Source organism: Crocodylus porosus, unplaced genomic scaffold (assembly GCF_001723895.1).
Source record: "Crocodylus porosus isolate Cpor-Errol unplaced genomic scaffold, CroPor_comp1, whole genome shotgun sequence".
Taxonomy (NCBI): Eukaryota; Metazoa; Chordata; order Crocodylia; family Crocodylidae; genus Crocodylus; species Crocodylus porosus.
In genome coordinates, this window is record NW_017728931.1 from 17,997,479 (window position 1) to 18,013,680 (window position 16,202).

The 16,202-nt window shown below is 44.4% G+C and overlaps 1 protein-coding gene across 2 annotated transcripts in view; it reads right to left on the minus strand.

The window, feature by feature from the left end:
* Positions 1-16,202, minus strand: part of FBLN1 (fibulin 1) — a 129,408-nt gene that overhangs the window by 100,888 nt on the left and 12,318 nt on the right. For both annotated transcript variants that reach the window (XM_019544288.1, XM_019544289.1), the window contains exon 2: positions 8,460-8,559. In XM_019544288.1, the coding sequence (XP_019399833.1) occupies positions 8,460-8,559 (100 nt within the window). The remainder of the gene's footprint in view (positions 1-8,459; positions 8,560-16,202) is intronic.

Sequence of the window (16,202 nt, forward strand, 5' to 3'; positions counted from 1 at the left end):
TCATTTTCTTGTGTTGCCCAGTCTCTGTGGCTAAGTACAGACGTTCAAAAAGCCCGAGGTAGAATCAATCCAATCTATGCAGGTTTCTCTAAGCTGCACAGATTGGCTCAGGAGCAAATGGAACCCACCTTCACCCTTTGGTCTGGGGAGGCAGGGAAATGCCTGCAGCGGGCAAGGCCAGAAGGCTAGAGTTGCTCCTGCATGCCTCCCAGCATGACGGACATTGCCACGGGCAGCTGAGCACAGCCAAGTGGGGGCCATCCCTCACTGGCTGTCAGGCACACACCTCCTCCCTGCTGTCCTGTCATCTGCCAGGCAGCTCTCAGCTGCAGGCAACCAGCAGAGGGAAGCATGTTTGTCCCAGCTTGATGGCATGAGGTTCCCTGGGCTTGGTCTAGGGTGGGAGACACAGCGGTCCACCCCAGGCAGCCCAGAGGTGGGGGAGAACAGGGGTATTGAGCTACTGGAGGGAGGCAGTGCCAGCAGTGCACCCTGTATTCGTGGCTGGGTTGGCAAGAGTACCCCTGTCCCCCAACCTGGGACCATGCACTGGAGCAGCTCTGGGAAGGGCTCAGAGAATTTCACCCCTCTCCTCCTCTGCCCTTCCCTCCCCAGCCAACCAGCACAGAGCTCCTAGCTGAAGCTGCTTCCTCCCATGAAGCTGTGAGGCTCCAGTCCCTGAGGAGGGGATGCAGCCATGCCCTTGTGGTTGCAGTGCCTGGTGGGGGGCAGTTTCAGTGCAGGAACAGAGTCTGCAGTCTGGGGAGCTGGGCAAGCCTCTGCCCAGCCCCACCTACTGCTAGTGCCAACTTCTGCTGGCTGGGCTGGCTCAACTCAAACAGGTCCACTTTCCAGGGTTGGAGAGGGGTGGCTTCCAGCTCCACCAAGCACAGGAACCCACTCCTCCCCTTGATCTTGGTGCTGAAATCACCCCCACGAGGTGCTGCAGCTCCAAGGACATGACTACCACCCTCCTCCCCAGGGACCAGGGCCCCATGGCTGTGTGGGAGGAAGTGGCTTCAGCCAGGAACTTGATGCTGACATGGAGTTGGGGAGCGGGAGGAGAAATTCTCCAAGCCTTTCCCAGAGCCACTCCAGCACATGGTCCCAGGGCTTGAGACACGAGAGGGACACTGTGCCCTGCCAACCCAAGTGGGAATGAGAGGTGTGCTGCTGGCACCACTTCCCCCAGCAGCTCGCTCCCCTGCCCTGACTGTGGCTGATGGACAGAGACCTCAGGGGTGGGGCCAGCTAGACACTCAGTTGGAACAGCCAAGCCACAGCTCTCTCCAAGTAAGAGCTGATTAGGACTCAGAAAATCCTCTGGAATACCAGTGGACAGCAACCTACCTTGATTCTTGAGTGAACCTGGTGCTGACATCCAACAGGCCAGTGCAACCTAGCTTGAGTAAGTCTGAGAACAGCATCTGCCATCTTTAAAACGGCCTATATGCTTAAACTTCTGTTCTGTTACAGATATACACTGGTTTCTTACCACTTAAATGGGAAAAAGTGTAATGTCTGCACCTGGCCTGCCTGTATCTACCAGCTCTCTACACTATTTTGGGGTAGGGACCATATTTTTCTACAGCACCTAGCACAGTGGAGCCCAGCTTCTATGCAATATTAAAATAACCAAGCATCCAAATCTAGCCTAGTATCCTTTAGATAGTAAGAGATGAAAGAGTTGTACAATTTTTGTATGATATAAGCTAGTAACATCTAGGACTTCAGTTTGCCTCTGTAACTTTGTTCAGGAAAAAGTCTGTATTTGAAAAGCAAGGTGGAAACCTATCTTGAACAGCTTGATCTCAAAAATAAATTGAAGCTGTTTTAGAGCTACTGTGTATTTAGAGAGCTAGGAAACCTCCTGGGGAGGTAGATCAGTGCACAAAAGGCTAGTAATGGTGGTCAAAAAGGTTGCTCACTCGAACCCCAGTTCTTCTGCCTCAATTTCCTGTAAATCAGGGGACCATATGCCAGAATCATGACTTTTGGGAATATAGTGATGTAGTGAAATGTAGTGGCCTGTGGGAGAGATAGCAGCCAGTATAATGCACTTAGGACATATCCAAACATTGGTTCAGGAGACTTGCTACAACCTGAGTGAAATTGGCAGCAGAGGCCTGATATGCCTGGAGACCCCAAGAATATAGGTGAGCTATCCAAAATGGTTTTATTTCCTACAAGTAGAGAGAAATCAGAGAAAACAGCTCTGAATGAAAGTAACCAACTTGCTGCCTTAGCTAGTTATTTGTAGGAAGACTGATTTGCAATCTGACCTTCCATGAACTGTGCTTCAGAAAAGGTTAAAAGTGGCAAGTCTCCTGACAACCATAGAAGTCCAAAGCATTGCATAAATGAGTTGCTTAGGGCTCCAGGAAGTAAGATCTGCATTAGGCTAGCAATATTTGCATGCGATATCTCTTCCTCTCTTCATTAATGTGTGGTAACTTACTGGAAAAGGGTAAATTAGATTCTGCTAGCTCACTGAGGCAAGTGATTCTTTAGCTCAGGGGTTGCTCAGGCGGTACTTGAGAAGGCCCTAGGGGGTATGTGCGGACAGGTGGGGATGAAGCACCGCCACACACCATCCCATGCTGCTGCGCAGGCACTGACCAACCAGCCAGATGTCAGAGCTGGGCGAAGCTCTCATGTGGTGGCTGCTGCCGCTCTGTGTCCAGCCGCATGCCACTGCCCCACCCCCTCAAGCTCTGCATCTGGCCACCAGGGGTACACTGCTCTGCGTCTGGTCACCAGGGGTACACTGATCCAAACAACTTGAAAATCTCTACTTCAGCTCATCAGAATAAAAAGGGACGAAGTAGCAAGGGAGAACACTTACCTAGGGTATGGGATGAGGGAAGAAAACAAGGCTTGAAGCAATATGAGACACTGTGCAGAAAGTAACAGATTTTTCAGATGCTCAGCATCCCGTTCACATTGTATGAGTTGGGCAAAGGAGCTCAATTGCAGTTTAGCCATGTAAATTAGACATGGATTTTCAGTTATGCTCAACACCCAGTGACTTCTACTTTTATAGTTAACCAAATAGGAAGTGATCTCTTCTGAAAAATCTGGTCTTGATTTTGGGTCCCGAGTTATTCTGAAATGTTCTGTCTAAATGGAGAATGTAGTTCAGATGTAAATTATACTCAATTTAACTTTAGTTCACTGCTATGCATAACAAGAGTTAACATGTAAGTCAATCATAGTTCAACTAGCAAAGTAAGAAGAAAGTCAGGTTCCCTGACATCACATTTTAGCTCCGATTACATCTCCATGATACCATCTTTTGCAAAAATGTTTTGCAAATGTAGTTAAGAGCAGACTCTGCTAGTGAAGACATATAAAAAAACCAAATCTAGCCAAGTGTCTCGCAGATGTTTCCAGTGTTAACTTGAAATTTAAAAAAAGTAAGGCCATTTACTATTGCCCTGAAGAGCAGCCAGTAAGGATGACATTTCCATTTTTCATTTTCACTTTTCAGGATGCCATTATTCACTTTTCAGAGAAAGGCTCTGAAGTTAAGATTCTACTTATTGGACGTGTCTACAGGTGTCCCCAACCTGCACAGTCATTTAGTACTTGCTCTGGCTAAAGCAAGTACTAAATGACTGCGTAGTAACCACCATTACTGCACAGTCTGGGTGGCACATGGGCATTTCCAACCCTACTGCACAATAGCATCAGCATCACTGGTCATGCCCATTGATGCTACACTGCAATAGTAATCAGCTACATCACTGTAGCTCATCACTATGGCAACGTAGCATCTTTTGTAGAATCTCTCCCTCAATATATACAAAAGATTTATGGATAAACTAAGCACATTTGAAGATTTTAGTGAAGTCTTAAAGACCCTTTCTACAATTAAAAACATCAAAAGGATAAATTTCACTAGCATCAGAATCTCAGCTCACACTAATTAATTGATTATTAAATCTTAAATACTTTTGCTTCCAAATTGTTCAATAGACTTGATTTCCTGTTTTTCCCTGTCTTTGTTTTGTCTGCAATTCTTTTGACTCTTCAAGTATTTCCTAATTTAGGATTTAAGGCCTATCTGTCAATTCTTATGCGTGACTATTTTCATTGCCAATATAAATGCAAAAAGCCAGAAACAAGGCAGAGACATCATTGCAAAACACATTCTTTCCATAACAAAGATCAATCCAAACACTTCTACAATTACAGTAGAAGTTTGCAGTTCATTGAGAGACAGACAGAGAGACAGAGACAGAGGGCAGGGGGGAAGGAGAAAAGGAGGTATGGCAGTGTGTTTGATGGAGAAATATCAAGTCTGTTCAGAAGCTGCCTTTCAATCAATCATATAGTCAGCTCCATAACTTAAGTGTTAAAAAAAGTTTAAGGCGAAGTCACTTTTTCCAAGACAAAATATGAATGTCTCATTGTCCCAGGGGTGATAAGAAAGGGGCGGGAGACCTCTCCCCCAGCCTGGGTCATGGCAGCAACAACCTGCCACAATGCCGAAAAGAAAAGCCCTGAGAATGGGGCAAACTCAACTCCTCCAGGCACAGCTGGCCCAGATGAACTACGGAGGGGCGAAGCACCCACGCAATTCATCAGCTGCTTTTCTCTGAGGCTGGAGCCAGCACGCCCCAATGACATCATCCTGGAATGCCTCCCAGCAGGAATAAAAGCCAGCAGCAGGAAAGCAGCAGGTGGGGATGCAGCAGGGAGGTAGTTGTGGGACGGCCCCTTCCCACCCACCCCAGGCTGAACAGAGACCCCAGGCACATGCAAGGAGGGGCTGGCAAGGGACCCCGCAGTACGGTCCAAGGCCTGAGTTAAAGGGCCACACCACCCTGGACGGTGAGGGAGTTGGCCAGGAAGAGAATAACAAGAGATGGCAAAGGCGGCAAACACAGGATGCGTGAGTGGGGAGTGGGCAGAGACTCCTCCCTGGAATTTTGGTTCTTTTTTCAGTTACTTTGAAGCCCCAGGGCCAGAGAGGAGGCCATAGGGCAGACGCCAAGGACTGAACAGGCCAGGGCCACTCAGGAGATTCCAACACGGAGAGGCTAGTCCCATCATTGAGGCCATCGCACCACCTTAGGCAAACCTGTGTGGTGGGAGGGAAGACCGTTGCAAACACCAGGGACCAGTGCGGCAGAGAGGGAGTGGGATGCTACATCTAGGCAAAGCCGAATCACCCACCGTTTAGCCGTCCCGATAGGCTGGCACATGGCTAGGGTGTAAGGAAGGTGGAGCCCCAAGAACACCCGCTAGTGACAATGCCTAATGCATTCCCCCACGATGGAAGGGAACCCTTCTACTGAACATAACACCCAAGATGTGGCAGGAAAGTACCAGGGTATCTCACATGGAAAATGTGACCCCATGTCACGACAGCAGGAGCCGTCCTTGCGACAGACCCCTAGCACACTCTCTAGGGCCACATGGGAGAGGCTCCGTGAAGTCAGGTGGGCACACTCATATAACCCAGGAGCTTTAGCATTAATTTTACAAAATTATAAAAATATAATCAGTAGTATAAGAGTGACATTGTAGCCGTGATGGTCCAGAAGTTATGACAGGCAAAGATTTCTTAGAGTAATATCTTGTATTGAACCAACCGTGTAATTGGGTAGAGTTAGACAAGTTTTTGAATGCAAGATATTTTTCCTCAAGTCTCCATTCTGGGGCACTGTCTCTGGCACAGTCTTCCTTCTAGGTCACCTCAAAGCCAGGGACTATAGGAACCGTAAATATGTCAACAGCACACAGGCAAAGTACACAGTCAACTTCTAAATTGGTCTTCTTTCAAGTAACTAGCCAGGGCAACAAGTCAGTTACTTCCATTCAGAGCTAGTTTCTCTGATTTTGCTCTACTTATACAAAAATAAATACTGGAGGAAGAATGTCTTTCATTCAAAAGTTGTCCTAACTTTAGCCCAACTATATAGCTGGTCTGATGGCAATATCCTGAGGGATACCCAGCATGGGTTTGTTGTGAGTAGGTCTTGCTTGACCAATCTCATTGCCTTTTATGACCAGGTGACCTATCACCTGGACAAGGGGGAAGAGATTGATGTCGTATATCTTGACTTTAAAAAAGCCTTCGATCTGGTATCTCATGATCACCTCTTGGCAAAACTGGCTAACTGCAACCTCGACCTCACCACGATCCATTGGGTGGGAAATTGGCTCCACGGTAAGACCCAGAGGGTGGTGGCTAACAGAAGCCAATCGTCTTGGTTCGCAGTCACCAGTGGGGTCCCTCAAGGCTCTGTCCTAGGGCCTATACTGTTTAACATCTTCAATAATGTGGACATTGGTGTCAGAAGTGGACTGGCCAAGTTTGCCAACAACACCAAACTCTGGGGTAAAGCATCCATACCTGAGGACAAGAGGGTGATCCAGGCAGATCTTGACAGGCTCATGGAATGGGCAGATGAGAACCTGATGGTGTTCAACACCAAAAAATGCAAGGTTCTCCACCTTGGGAGGAAAAACTGGCAGCATGCTTATAGGCTCGGCAGTGCTACGCTGGTTAGCACTACAGATGAAACTGACTTGGGAGTCATGATTGACCACATGATGAACATGAGCCTTCAATGTGATGCTGCGGCTAGTAAAGCAAGCAAAATGTTGGCTTGCATCCACAGATGCTTCTCAAGCATATTCCGGGACGTCATTCTCCCATTGTACTCAGCCTTGGTGAGGCTGCAGCTGGAGTATTGAATCCAGTTTTTTGGGCTCCGCAATTCAAAAAGGATGTGGAGAAGCTTGAGAGAGTGCAGAGGAGAGCCACGTGCATGATCAGAGGTCAGGAAAACAGACTTTACGACGACAGGCTGAGAGCCGTGGGACTCTTCAGTCTAGAAAAGTGCAGGCTCAGGGGTGATCTGGTGGCCACGTATAAGTTTATCAGGGGTGCTCATCAGGATCTGGGGGAATGTCTGTTCACCAGAGCACCCCAAGGGATGACAAGATCGAATGGTCACAAATTCCACCACGACCGATTCAGGCTGGACATAAGGAAGAACTTCTTTACTATCCGAGCCCTCAAGGTTTGGAATAGACTGCCACCGGATGTGGTTCAAGCACCCACTTTGAATGCCTTCAAGATACATTTGGATGCTTATCTTGCTAGAATCCTATGATCCCTGCTGACTTCCTGCCCCTTGGGCAAGGGGCTGGACTTGATGATCCTCCGGGTCCCTTCCAGCCCAAATGTCTATGAAATCTATGAAAAGATAACACCCTAAGAAATCCTTGCCTCTTGCAAAAGTATAATCAACATTTAAGTTCTTTCCTCAGATCCGATAAGATGGTTTAGTGCCCTCTTAATAGTTAATTTCAATAGAATTAAAAAAGAAAGTCTAATGTGCTCAAATGTAATCTGTATACACAGAAACATAAAGCTAACTCAAGTTAGACCTTCTTGTTATGTGGAATATAGTCTCTCTTATGATGTATGATTAATACTTTCCCATTTAAGAATATACCCAAAGGGGAAGTGCACCAATTTCCTTCATTTCAGTGCACTGAAGAAAAATTATTAAAATATACCAATTATTCTTCAAATATCTATAGATCAATTAGTGTTATTGTTTGACTTTCAGTCAAGCTTTTTTTCATTAGGCTAGATTGTCAACTGATGCAAATCAACAGAGATCCACTGAAGTGGACAGAGCTATGCTGATTTACATCAGCTGAGGATCTGGACAAGTCTCTACAGGCAAAATAGGTTGTGGGGGGACACACCCAGTTTATGAATCTTTGGGCAGGCAGGAAGGTGGACGTGGAGGGAGGCAGGGGGTGCTTAAGGCATGAGATGCATGCTAAGTATCTCATGTCTGTCAAGACTGAAGTAACTCTGCACATGTCCAGGAATAGAACTTTATGGAATTTTATTGGCAGATACTCAGGCACCAAGGGAATGTAAGCCTTCCACAGTCCTAGTCTTATGCTTTAGCAAAATGATTTCTCCGCTTGCTTGTCCTTCTTCTCACTAAGATGAGAGAGTTGGTTGAATTTTTTTAAAAGGTAATTTTCCCCCAGGTTTGCCCTTTAATCTTTAGTTTATACTGTTACCTTGTTTCTCAAATTCAAAAGTAAAGTTCTTTAAAAAAATCCACTTATAGTTTTTGGCTTATCAGAGGTTTCACTTTTTTTTCCCCACCCCATCTCTGTTTATCTTTCCCTGTATCCAGTATGAAGAAGTGGGGGGAAGCCAACTTTCCATCCTTTTTTACTATTTTATGACTGGATAAACTTAGTGGGAAAACTGTAAGGATGTTTTTTAAAAGCCAATTTTTGAGATAATATTTCAAAATTAGACACACTGTATTTACCTCAGTTATAAAATTCCCATGGGCAAGCAAAACATGATGATTGCAAACTTTCCAAAGTGATTTTTTTGGTACTCCAACCAGCTCTAATGCCCCTCATCATCATTTTTTAGCAATCAGCAGTAAGTAAAAATATACCTGCATTCTCTGGACTCAGAAAGAAATGGGAGTGAACTGCATCCTCTATTTTTAGTTGCCCATTCATTACCTCTCTCACAGCATTCTTCTATTGTAAGTTCTGTAGAATGAAAAGGAGAAACAAATTAGTACACTTAATAAATCCTTACTAAACAGTTTCTTGTCTACCAGTAATTAGTGGAAGTCAGAACGAAACTGAGGGAGCTGACCATCCTTTTTTTTTTTTTTTTTTTTTTTACAGAAATACCTCATCTAACAACTTAAATAATGTTAATGAACTGACAAGTACTATAGGTGTGCTTCAGATTTCATGAGCAAAAAGTTCAGTACACAGCAGGTGTGTTAGAACTTGGAACAAAACAGGAGTCCCATTTTCTTATTACAGTAATTACTGTTCAAATCCAGTCACTGAACAGTTCCCTCTGCAACATGCCCCAGGCATAAACACAGACTATGGAGGAAGAATATCTGTAGCTTTTTAATGCAAAGTTGCTCTTTGTATTACATGTTTTCAGGTTACTGAGGTTTTCTTTAACGTTTAAAAATAATTAGCTTTTTTCTCCTGTAAGTCTTAAAGTGTTTCCTAAAGAAAGACATATATTCCTATTTTATTGATGGAGAAGCTGAGGCATTGAAAGATTAAGTGACTAGTGAAGTGTTCTGTATTCCAAAACATAGAATACAACCAAGGCTCCAGCCCAGTGCTCCCCATACATAACTGACCAGTGACAACAACCGTTTTTTGTTTCTCTTGTATTGCACCAAACACATCAATAATTCTATGTCTTAAGAACAATGAGTGAAATTTCAGTACTGCTGATGTCAGTGGTAAAATTTCATTGACTTCTATCTTTCAGGTAACATAAAACATAAAAGTGGGTCACACAGTGCTTCAAAAGAGCATTTGAATCTGGCAAAGATCTGCTTGTGGGGAGTTTGTACCCTTGCTTGGGAGTGAGTGACCTATATGTATGGCATCTAATGCTCTCTGCCTGCTAACAATGAATGCATGAGGCTTTATAAAATGTGTGGTGAATAACCAGGTTTTAGTGCTATTATCTGTAATTTATCTTACTTGTGTCAAAAAATGATACACTTAGCTGAAGAAAAAGGCTGACCTGAAGATATACAAAGCTGCAGCCAAGTTCCTTCACAGAAGGACAGTTCTTGGCCTTGGATCACTAATTCTCTTCCCCTGGCTCTGGCAATACACCCCTATTCCAGCCAAACAACTTGAGAATTAAAAACAAGCCCAGCTAAACAACCTAAAAAGTAGGAGTATGCCAGATAGAGGGAATTCACTAAGCTTGTTGAGGGAGAACTGCGGTCTAGGCAACAGTTGTTTGTGACACTATTCATATCCTCCAAAGATCCTGCCAAAAACCTCTTGAGAATACCAGAAAGTTAAAAAACAAGCAAGAAAAAACAGACCCTTCCACCCTTGAAACCATTCTTCTGAAACATAATAACAGTAAAAGAAGCGGGGGGGGAGATATTTTCTGTGGTTTGGGGGGACAGCATTCCAAACAAATATTTACAGATTCAAAATTCCAGAAAACTGATTTAAATTTCTGGGGTAAAATTCTGGCCCCATGGGAGTCACTGACATTTTTGTATCATTTGGATTTTGGCATGAAGAGGAGTTAATGACTGCTTAGAAAGGTAGGAAGAAATGTGAGTACTGTTACATGTTCACAGAATATTACACAGGCAGAACAACAGGCAATGGGCAATGCTTCTTTCCCAGCAATGGTCTCGGCCTCACTGTAGAGATGGTATAGACTAGGGGTGCTCAACCTTCAGCTTATAGGTCAGATCTCGCCCATGACACCATGTCATCTGGCCTGTGGGGCTCCCCAGGGGTCTGTAAATTTGGTGGCAGGGGAGCAGTGGCACTACTCCCTTGCTGCTAAATCTCAGTGCACAGGGCCAGACAGGGATGGCCCCAGGCCCCAATCTCAGTGTGAGAGCAGGATGGGGTGGTGCCAGACCCCAAGGCCCAATCCTGATGTGTAGGATAGGGAGGGGATGGTGCCAGGCCCCAGGGCCCTGTCTGGCTCACAGACATCCCAATCTGACCCTCAGATGGGCTCTGGGCCACTTGGGATCAAAAGGTTGAGCACCAGCAGTATGGACATTTTCTAAGCATTGTTTATTTTTAAACTAGTCCTATCTCAGAAATACAGCAGAACTCCAGAGCAAACACGGTTTTGTCATCCAAGGAGTATGGTTTCAGAAAGAAGACTGGTAAGATACCTGACTGATCTGAAAAGAATTCTGAGACCATGTCTTCTCATGAAACACCAAGCTTGGTAGCCTAGCTGTAAGGGCTTGGATGCTGTCTGCACAGAGAATCAGTAGGATAGAAAAACTAAGGAAAGCTGTCTTAATGTGAAGGTGGAAGAGCAGTTCCATGAGCTGCAAGAGAATGACATTAAAGGTCCAGCTGAGATTTAGATCTCTAATGTCTAAATTAGAGCATCACTGACCATGTCTAAATTAGAGCATGGTATGCAGTTAATACCCACCAGAAGAACTTTCAGAAAGATGAATGGCACTATGCAATATAGAATCTTTGAGGCCAGGGCCTCTATCAGATTCATGCAGTTTTGAGCTACAGTGGCAAGAAATCTTTTATGGTAAGTTTGCACCCTTTGTTACTGCTGTTCATCTAACCTGAAGCTAGGCAGTCAAGTGTAGTGGTTGCAGGTCTGGACACATACATTCATCAGGTCTTGATACTGAAACATCACATTTAAATAGAAGGAAAGGTTTATGGCATAAGGTCTTATAGCTGAAATTTCTTAGCCAGTAGGGAACTACATGAAGACAGCAGCCCTGTTACAGCAGATATTGGGGAATCAGAGATAGCTCCCTTTTTGCCTACACAAGGGATCCAGCCATTAATCAAGTTGTCATTAAAGTTTGCCTAGGGCAATGACCAAGCTGCTCACATGATGCTTACATAGGAATTATAGTGTCTTTGGTCAGTATTGTAATAGTCACAGATGAAAACTGGCAGGGAGGGTCACATACATACATACAGGGATATGTTCTAGTAATCACAGGTACACATAGATGGTTGTGGTTGATTGTTGTCTTTAATGTCATCTAAAAGCAACTAAAGACCCTTGAATAGGCCATACAGAAGACAGGACACAATTCATGGTCAGCCTGAACTTATGAATTCTACTACCTGATCTGGCAAGGAGGGATTTTTTTTTATAATTCTTTAGCAGCCCTAATTGGGAGAAGAGGATAGGACTGCCTTGGTCTCCCAGGACTTGCCCTTAATCAGCCTGTCACCCAGGTGTGGGGACACGTGTTCTATTTCTGAACTGGAGCTGTAGAGACTAGCGTGGGGCATGGGGAGTCAGCCCACCCGCCCCCGGCACAATCTAGCACAAGGGATGGGGAGTCAGCCTAGCTGGACTGACTTCCCATCCCCAGCGCTATGGTCAAAATGTTTTGACTAACCTTGTTTTGTTTCAAGGCTGTTTCAAGGCCCTTTGTTTTGTTTCGATGTTGCTGTTTTGACCTTGAAATGAGTCGAAACAGTGTCAAAACGGTCAGTGAAATTTCATACTGCCCTAGTAGACAAGGCTGAGGAAAGCTGCCATCTTTTGCTGCAGGTCAGCCAATCTTTTATACGGAACTCCAGCTAGCCAGATAGTGTTCAGTGTAATTGCTCCTGTTAAGAAGTATGGTATATTTTATAGGTGTAGGTGCTTAAAATTCAGAGGGAGTATACAGTTGTGAGAGTCCTTTACTGAGTGCAAGGTGCTCTTAGTCCTTTTTGTAGACCTGTCAAAGGAAAAGCACTTGATAGTGGCTCTGAACAGATCTGGAAGTCCAGACACTTCTCATTAAAATCACCACACCCCGATGATTGTGTCCAATGCTGTCAGGGTCTGATCAGGATATAGGCAGTTGGAGCTTGACGGTAGAGGGTCACAGACCAAAGAATGAGGAGCAGGAGTCCAGACTGGAGTCATGAGCCAAGAGGATCAGAAGCAAGAAGCTGGAATACAGACTGGATTCATGAGCCAGGGAGCAAGGAGCCAACTGTCAGGAAAAAGGGGTCTGGAATGGAGCATAGCTAAATACAGAGGAACTACCCAGGGAGGCATTTGTGCTGTTGAGAAGCCTTCTGAGCACTGAAAGGGCTGCTGCTTATATGAAACTAACTGAGGCCAGCTGGAAATAGTTAGGCTATTGGCAGCCAGGCCTACACAGGTAGGAAGGGTTAGTTGGGGGATAGTCAGACTGTTGGCTGCTCTGAATCCTGACAGATGCATCCACTCCCCACCATATTATGACTCCAAGTTCCTCTCTGCTCTCATGAGGGAGAATGATGTCATCCCTTCTCAAGTACAAAAGTCGTATTTGGCCAGTAAGTCCTGGCAGTTAGTCATTCACAGTTGGAAAAATGCTGAAGGAGATGACTTTATCAGACATGCTTAAAATATTTATGATCCTTATCTAACACTCTGATCTTGGTTGAGGGAAACTTTTTCAGAACCACCAAGATCTAGAATAAGGATGTGAATAAAAACACTTAATCCTGAAGGAGGCACCTACCATCTTCTGATGTGTTCCATAGCTAGTGTATGACTGGATAGCACATGTCATAGAGCTCTTGCTCAGTCATTTACAATGGCTTTGTCAGAATATCCAACAACTCTTAGTATTTTTTTCAACTAGGAACAGTCTCTCAGTCTATGAGAAGAGACTGAGCAACACAGCCACACAGAGTTCATTAAAAGCCTCAAAATTGTATAGCATTGTCTTTGAAACTAAGATAACTGCTGGTCCACCAGCTGTGAAGATAGGTCTTCGGGAGGGTGAAGCAGAATGATGATGTGGCTGCAGTTCTGTGCTCCACTTTTGTTAGTCCTCCATGGTCTGAAGTCCATCCAAGTAAGTTTCCAGAAAGAGAGAGATGATCTCTTGAATGGAGATAATTGGCTCCTCAAGGCTTGAAAAAGTGGGCCCCAAGTTGTTCCAGAAGGCCTTCCCATAAGTCTATAGGTGACTGGGGATGGGTGTGGGGGGAAAGGGGAGACACAGATGGGGGGGCTAGAGAGATGTGGGAAACTTAGAATGCTTAAGGCTGCTTTGCTGATTTTTTCAGATTTAAATGATCAGGAAGAGAATTTGCGAGTGTTAATCTTAGAGTCCAGTAGGTTGGGCATTGCAAAGCTTCATCTCCACAGTAATTGAGAATTTCTTAAGGTGCTCCCCCTCTTTTGTTTTCTTATTTACCATTATACAAGGCACAGGGAGGTCAACAACACATGCACAGTCCTCAGGACTGTGCATGTGGCTAGCTTGAGAATCCAGTGTCACATATGAAGCACTGGCTAGCCCTCAGTAGGCTCAATACATTTTCTTGTATGCTTTTTTCTATCAAACTAAGAGTAAATATTTTTTAACCATCTTTACACCATCGGTACTATTCTGTTTTAGGAAAAGAGGAAGATTTACAAAAATGGTGGGGGAAAATGACTTCAAAGGATGCTGATATTTTAATAACTTTCTAAATCTCAAAAAAAAAAAAAAAAATCAACTACCTCTTGGATTTCTCCATCAGCTTTACTAAAATTAACAGGTTTTGCTAAATAAGCTGTTATTCTGCCATCATCTATCATTAGTCTTGCTTATGTGGATAAAGGTCATGATGCAAATCACACCAATGTCAATAGGAATCTTAAAACTGACCTCATTGGTCTTTGGATGAAGGCCAAACCTCAACTGTTTTAATGAGAGGTAGTAACTATGTTATGTAAAGATTAAGAAACATTGTAGATACTATTTATACAAGGGAAAGCAAAGAAAGGGGTTACTATTGAAGGGAAAGCTAAGAAAGGGGAATGATTTAAAGTTTTGTTTTCTATAGCTGCCATATTTAAGAGTTGTCTTATATTGATCAGATACGTTTCGTGGAACATTAGAGGTCAAGTGACTAATGAGCACATGATCTGGGAGGATGTTGCGAGGTCTAAAAAATAAAATAAAGTACATATTTGGTATGTCCCTATTTTACTTCTGTTATTTACAAATGGCTCCTTTATTAGAGAAAATGTTTCCAGCTTTTACATGCTACTTCCTCTTCATATAAAATTATGTATGCTTAGCTACACATTGAATATCAAACTCTCTAGATACTCTGCCAAAGAATCTGGTATGAAAATCTCTAGACCCAAATTTAGAATCTAGTCAGTGATAAAAATTAACACCCCAGTTATTCCCACAGCCTAAACAGCTGTGTTGCTTATAGAACTTGAAAGGTATGTCATTGCAATGTTGAATGAATCCTAGAAAGCTTCCTCAAAATATAATAATTAAATGCCAGAGGAATATTTCTAAATGTATGCATTTATCCAGGTGCTAACATAAAAGCACTTCTTCCAACATAAAAGCACTATGGCCAAACTTGGCAATAGTGAGAACTCAGACAGTGCTGTCTGGAAGATACAGACACTACGATTTTGGATGGTATTATGTGAAAAGTCAACAGTGGACTCCTTGGGACAGGGACTATTTTGTTCTGTTCGTACATCACCTGGCACACAGGGGTCTTGGTCCATAACTGGGACTCCAAAGTCATACAGAGGGAGGAAGTAGGGACAAGGGGCAATCACGCAACACTAGGCTTCCCTAGACTTCTTAACAATACTTCTTGTCTTCACCCAACAGATCCAGAACATCAGAACAATTGCAGATGCTTCTTTGAATCCGTTCTCTGTGTCACTGAAATTGCTCTGACCAAAGCATTGAAACCAAATTTTTATTTCCAGCCAACAGTCCTCTCCTACCCCTTCTGACCTCTCTGCTGCCTTTACCCTATTGGTCATTCCTGCTTGCTCATTCACATCCTGTGTCCAATTCTGGTTATGACAGGATCACCACCAATTCTGGTTGTCACCCTTGCTTATTCTCCTCTCTTTTCTCCCTCCCTGGAAAGTCTCCATAGGATTCCACCCCCTCTTCTTACCCTTCTACCTCTTATCCCTGAGCACCACTTATCCACTCATGGTTTGAATACAATCTCTTTGCAAATGACTTATCTACCTAAACCTGTCCATGCCATATCTAGTCTGTGGGCCCAGTCTGGGGCCCAATGTAGCTGTGCAGGCCCCTGACTGGGCTGCATGTGGCTATATCAGGCCCTGGCCAGGCTGTTTCCAAGCAGACAGATCAGGCCCCAGCCACATGGAAATGAAACCTGATCCCTCTGAGTGGGGCAGGCCCAATAGAGGCCGATCTGTGGGGCCTGGAGTTCGGCAGTGGGGGAAGAGTGGGCTGAGGATTATAGAATCATAGAACTGAAGGACTGGAAGGACCTGTAAGATCAACAAATCCAGTCCCCTGCAATAGGCAGGAGGTTATTGGGCTCAAAAGAACTCAAGAAGATGCTTGTCCAGCCACCTCTTGAACACCTACAGGGATGGCGACTGCACCACCTCCTCCAGGAGTGCGTTCAAGATTCTTACAGTTTCATAGTTTCTAGGGTTGGAAGGGACCTGAGTAGATCATCTAGTCTGACCCCCTGCCACAGCAGAAAAGAGTACTGGGGTCAAACGACCCAAGCAAGGTGTACATCTAATCTCCTCTTAAAGACCCCCAGGGTAGGAACCAGCACCACTTCTCTTGAAAGTTGGTTCCAGATCCTAGCCGCCCTGACCGTGAAGTAGCGCCTCCTGATATCTAACCTAAACCTACCCTCTGCTAGCTTGTGAC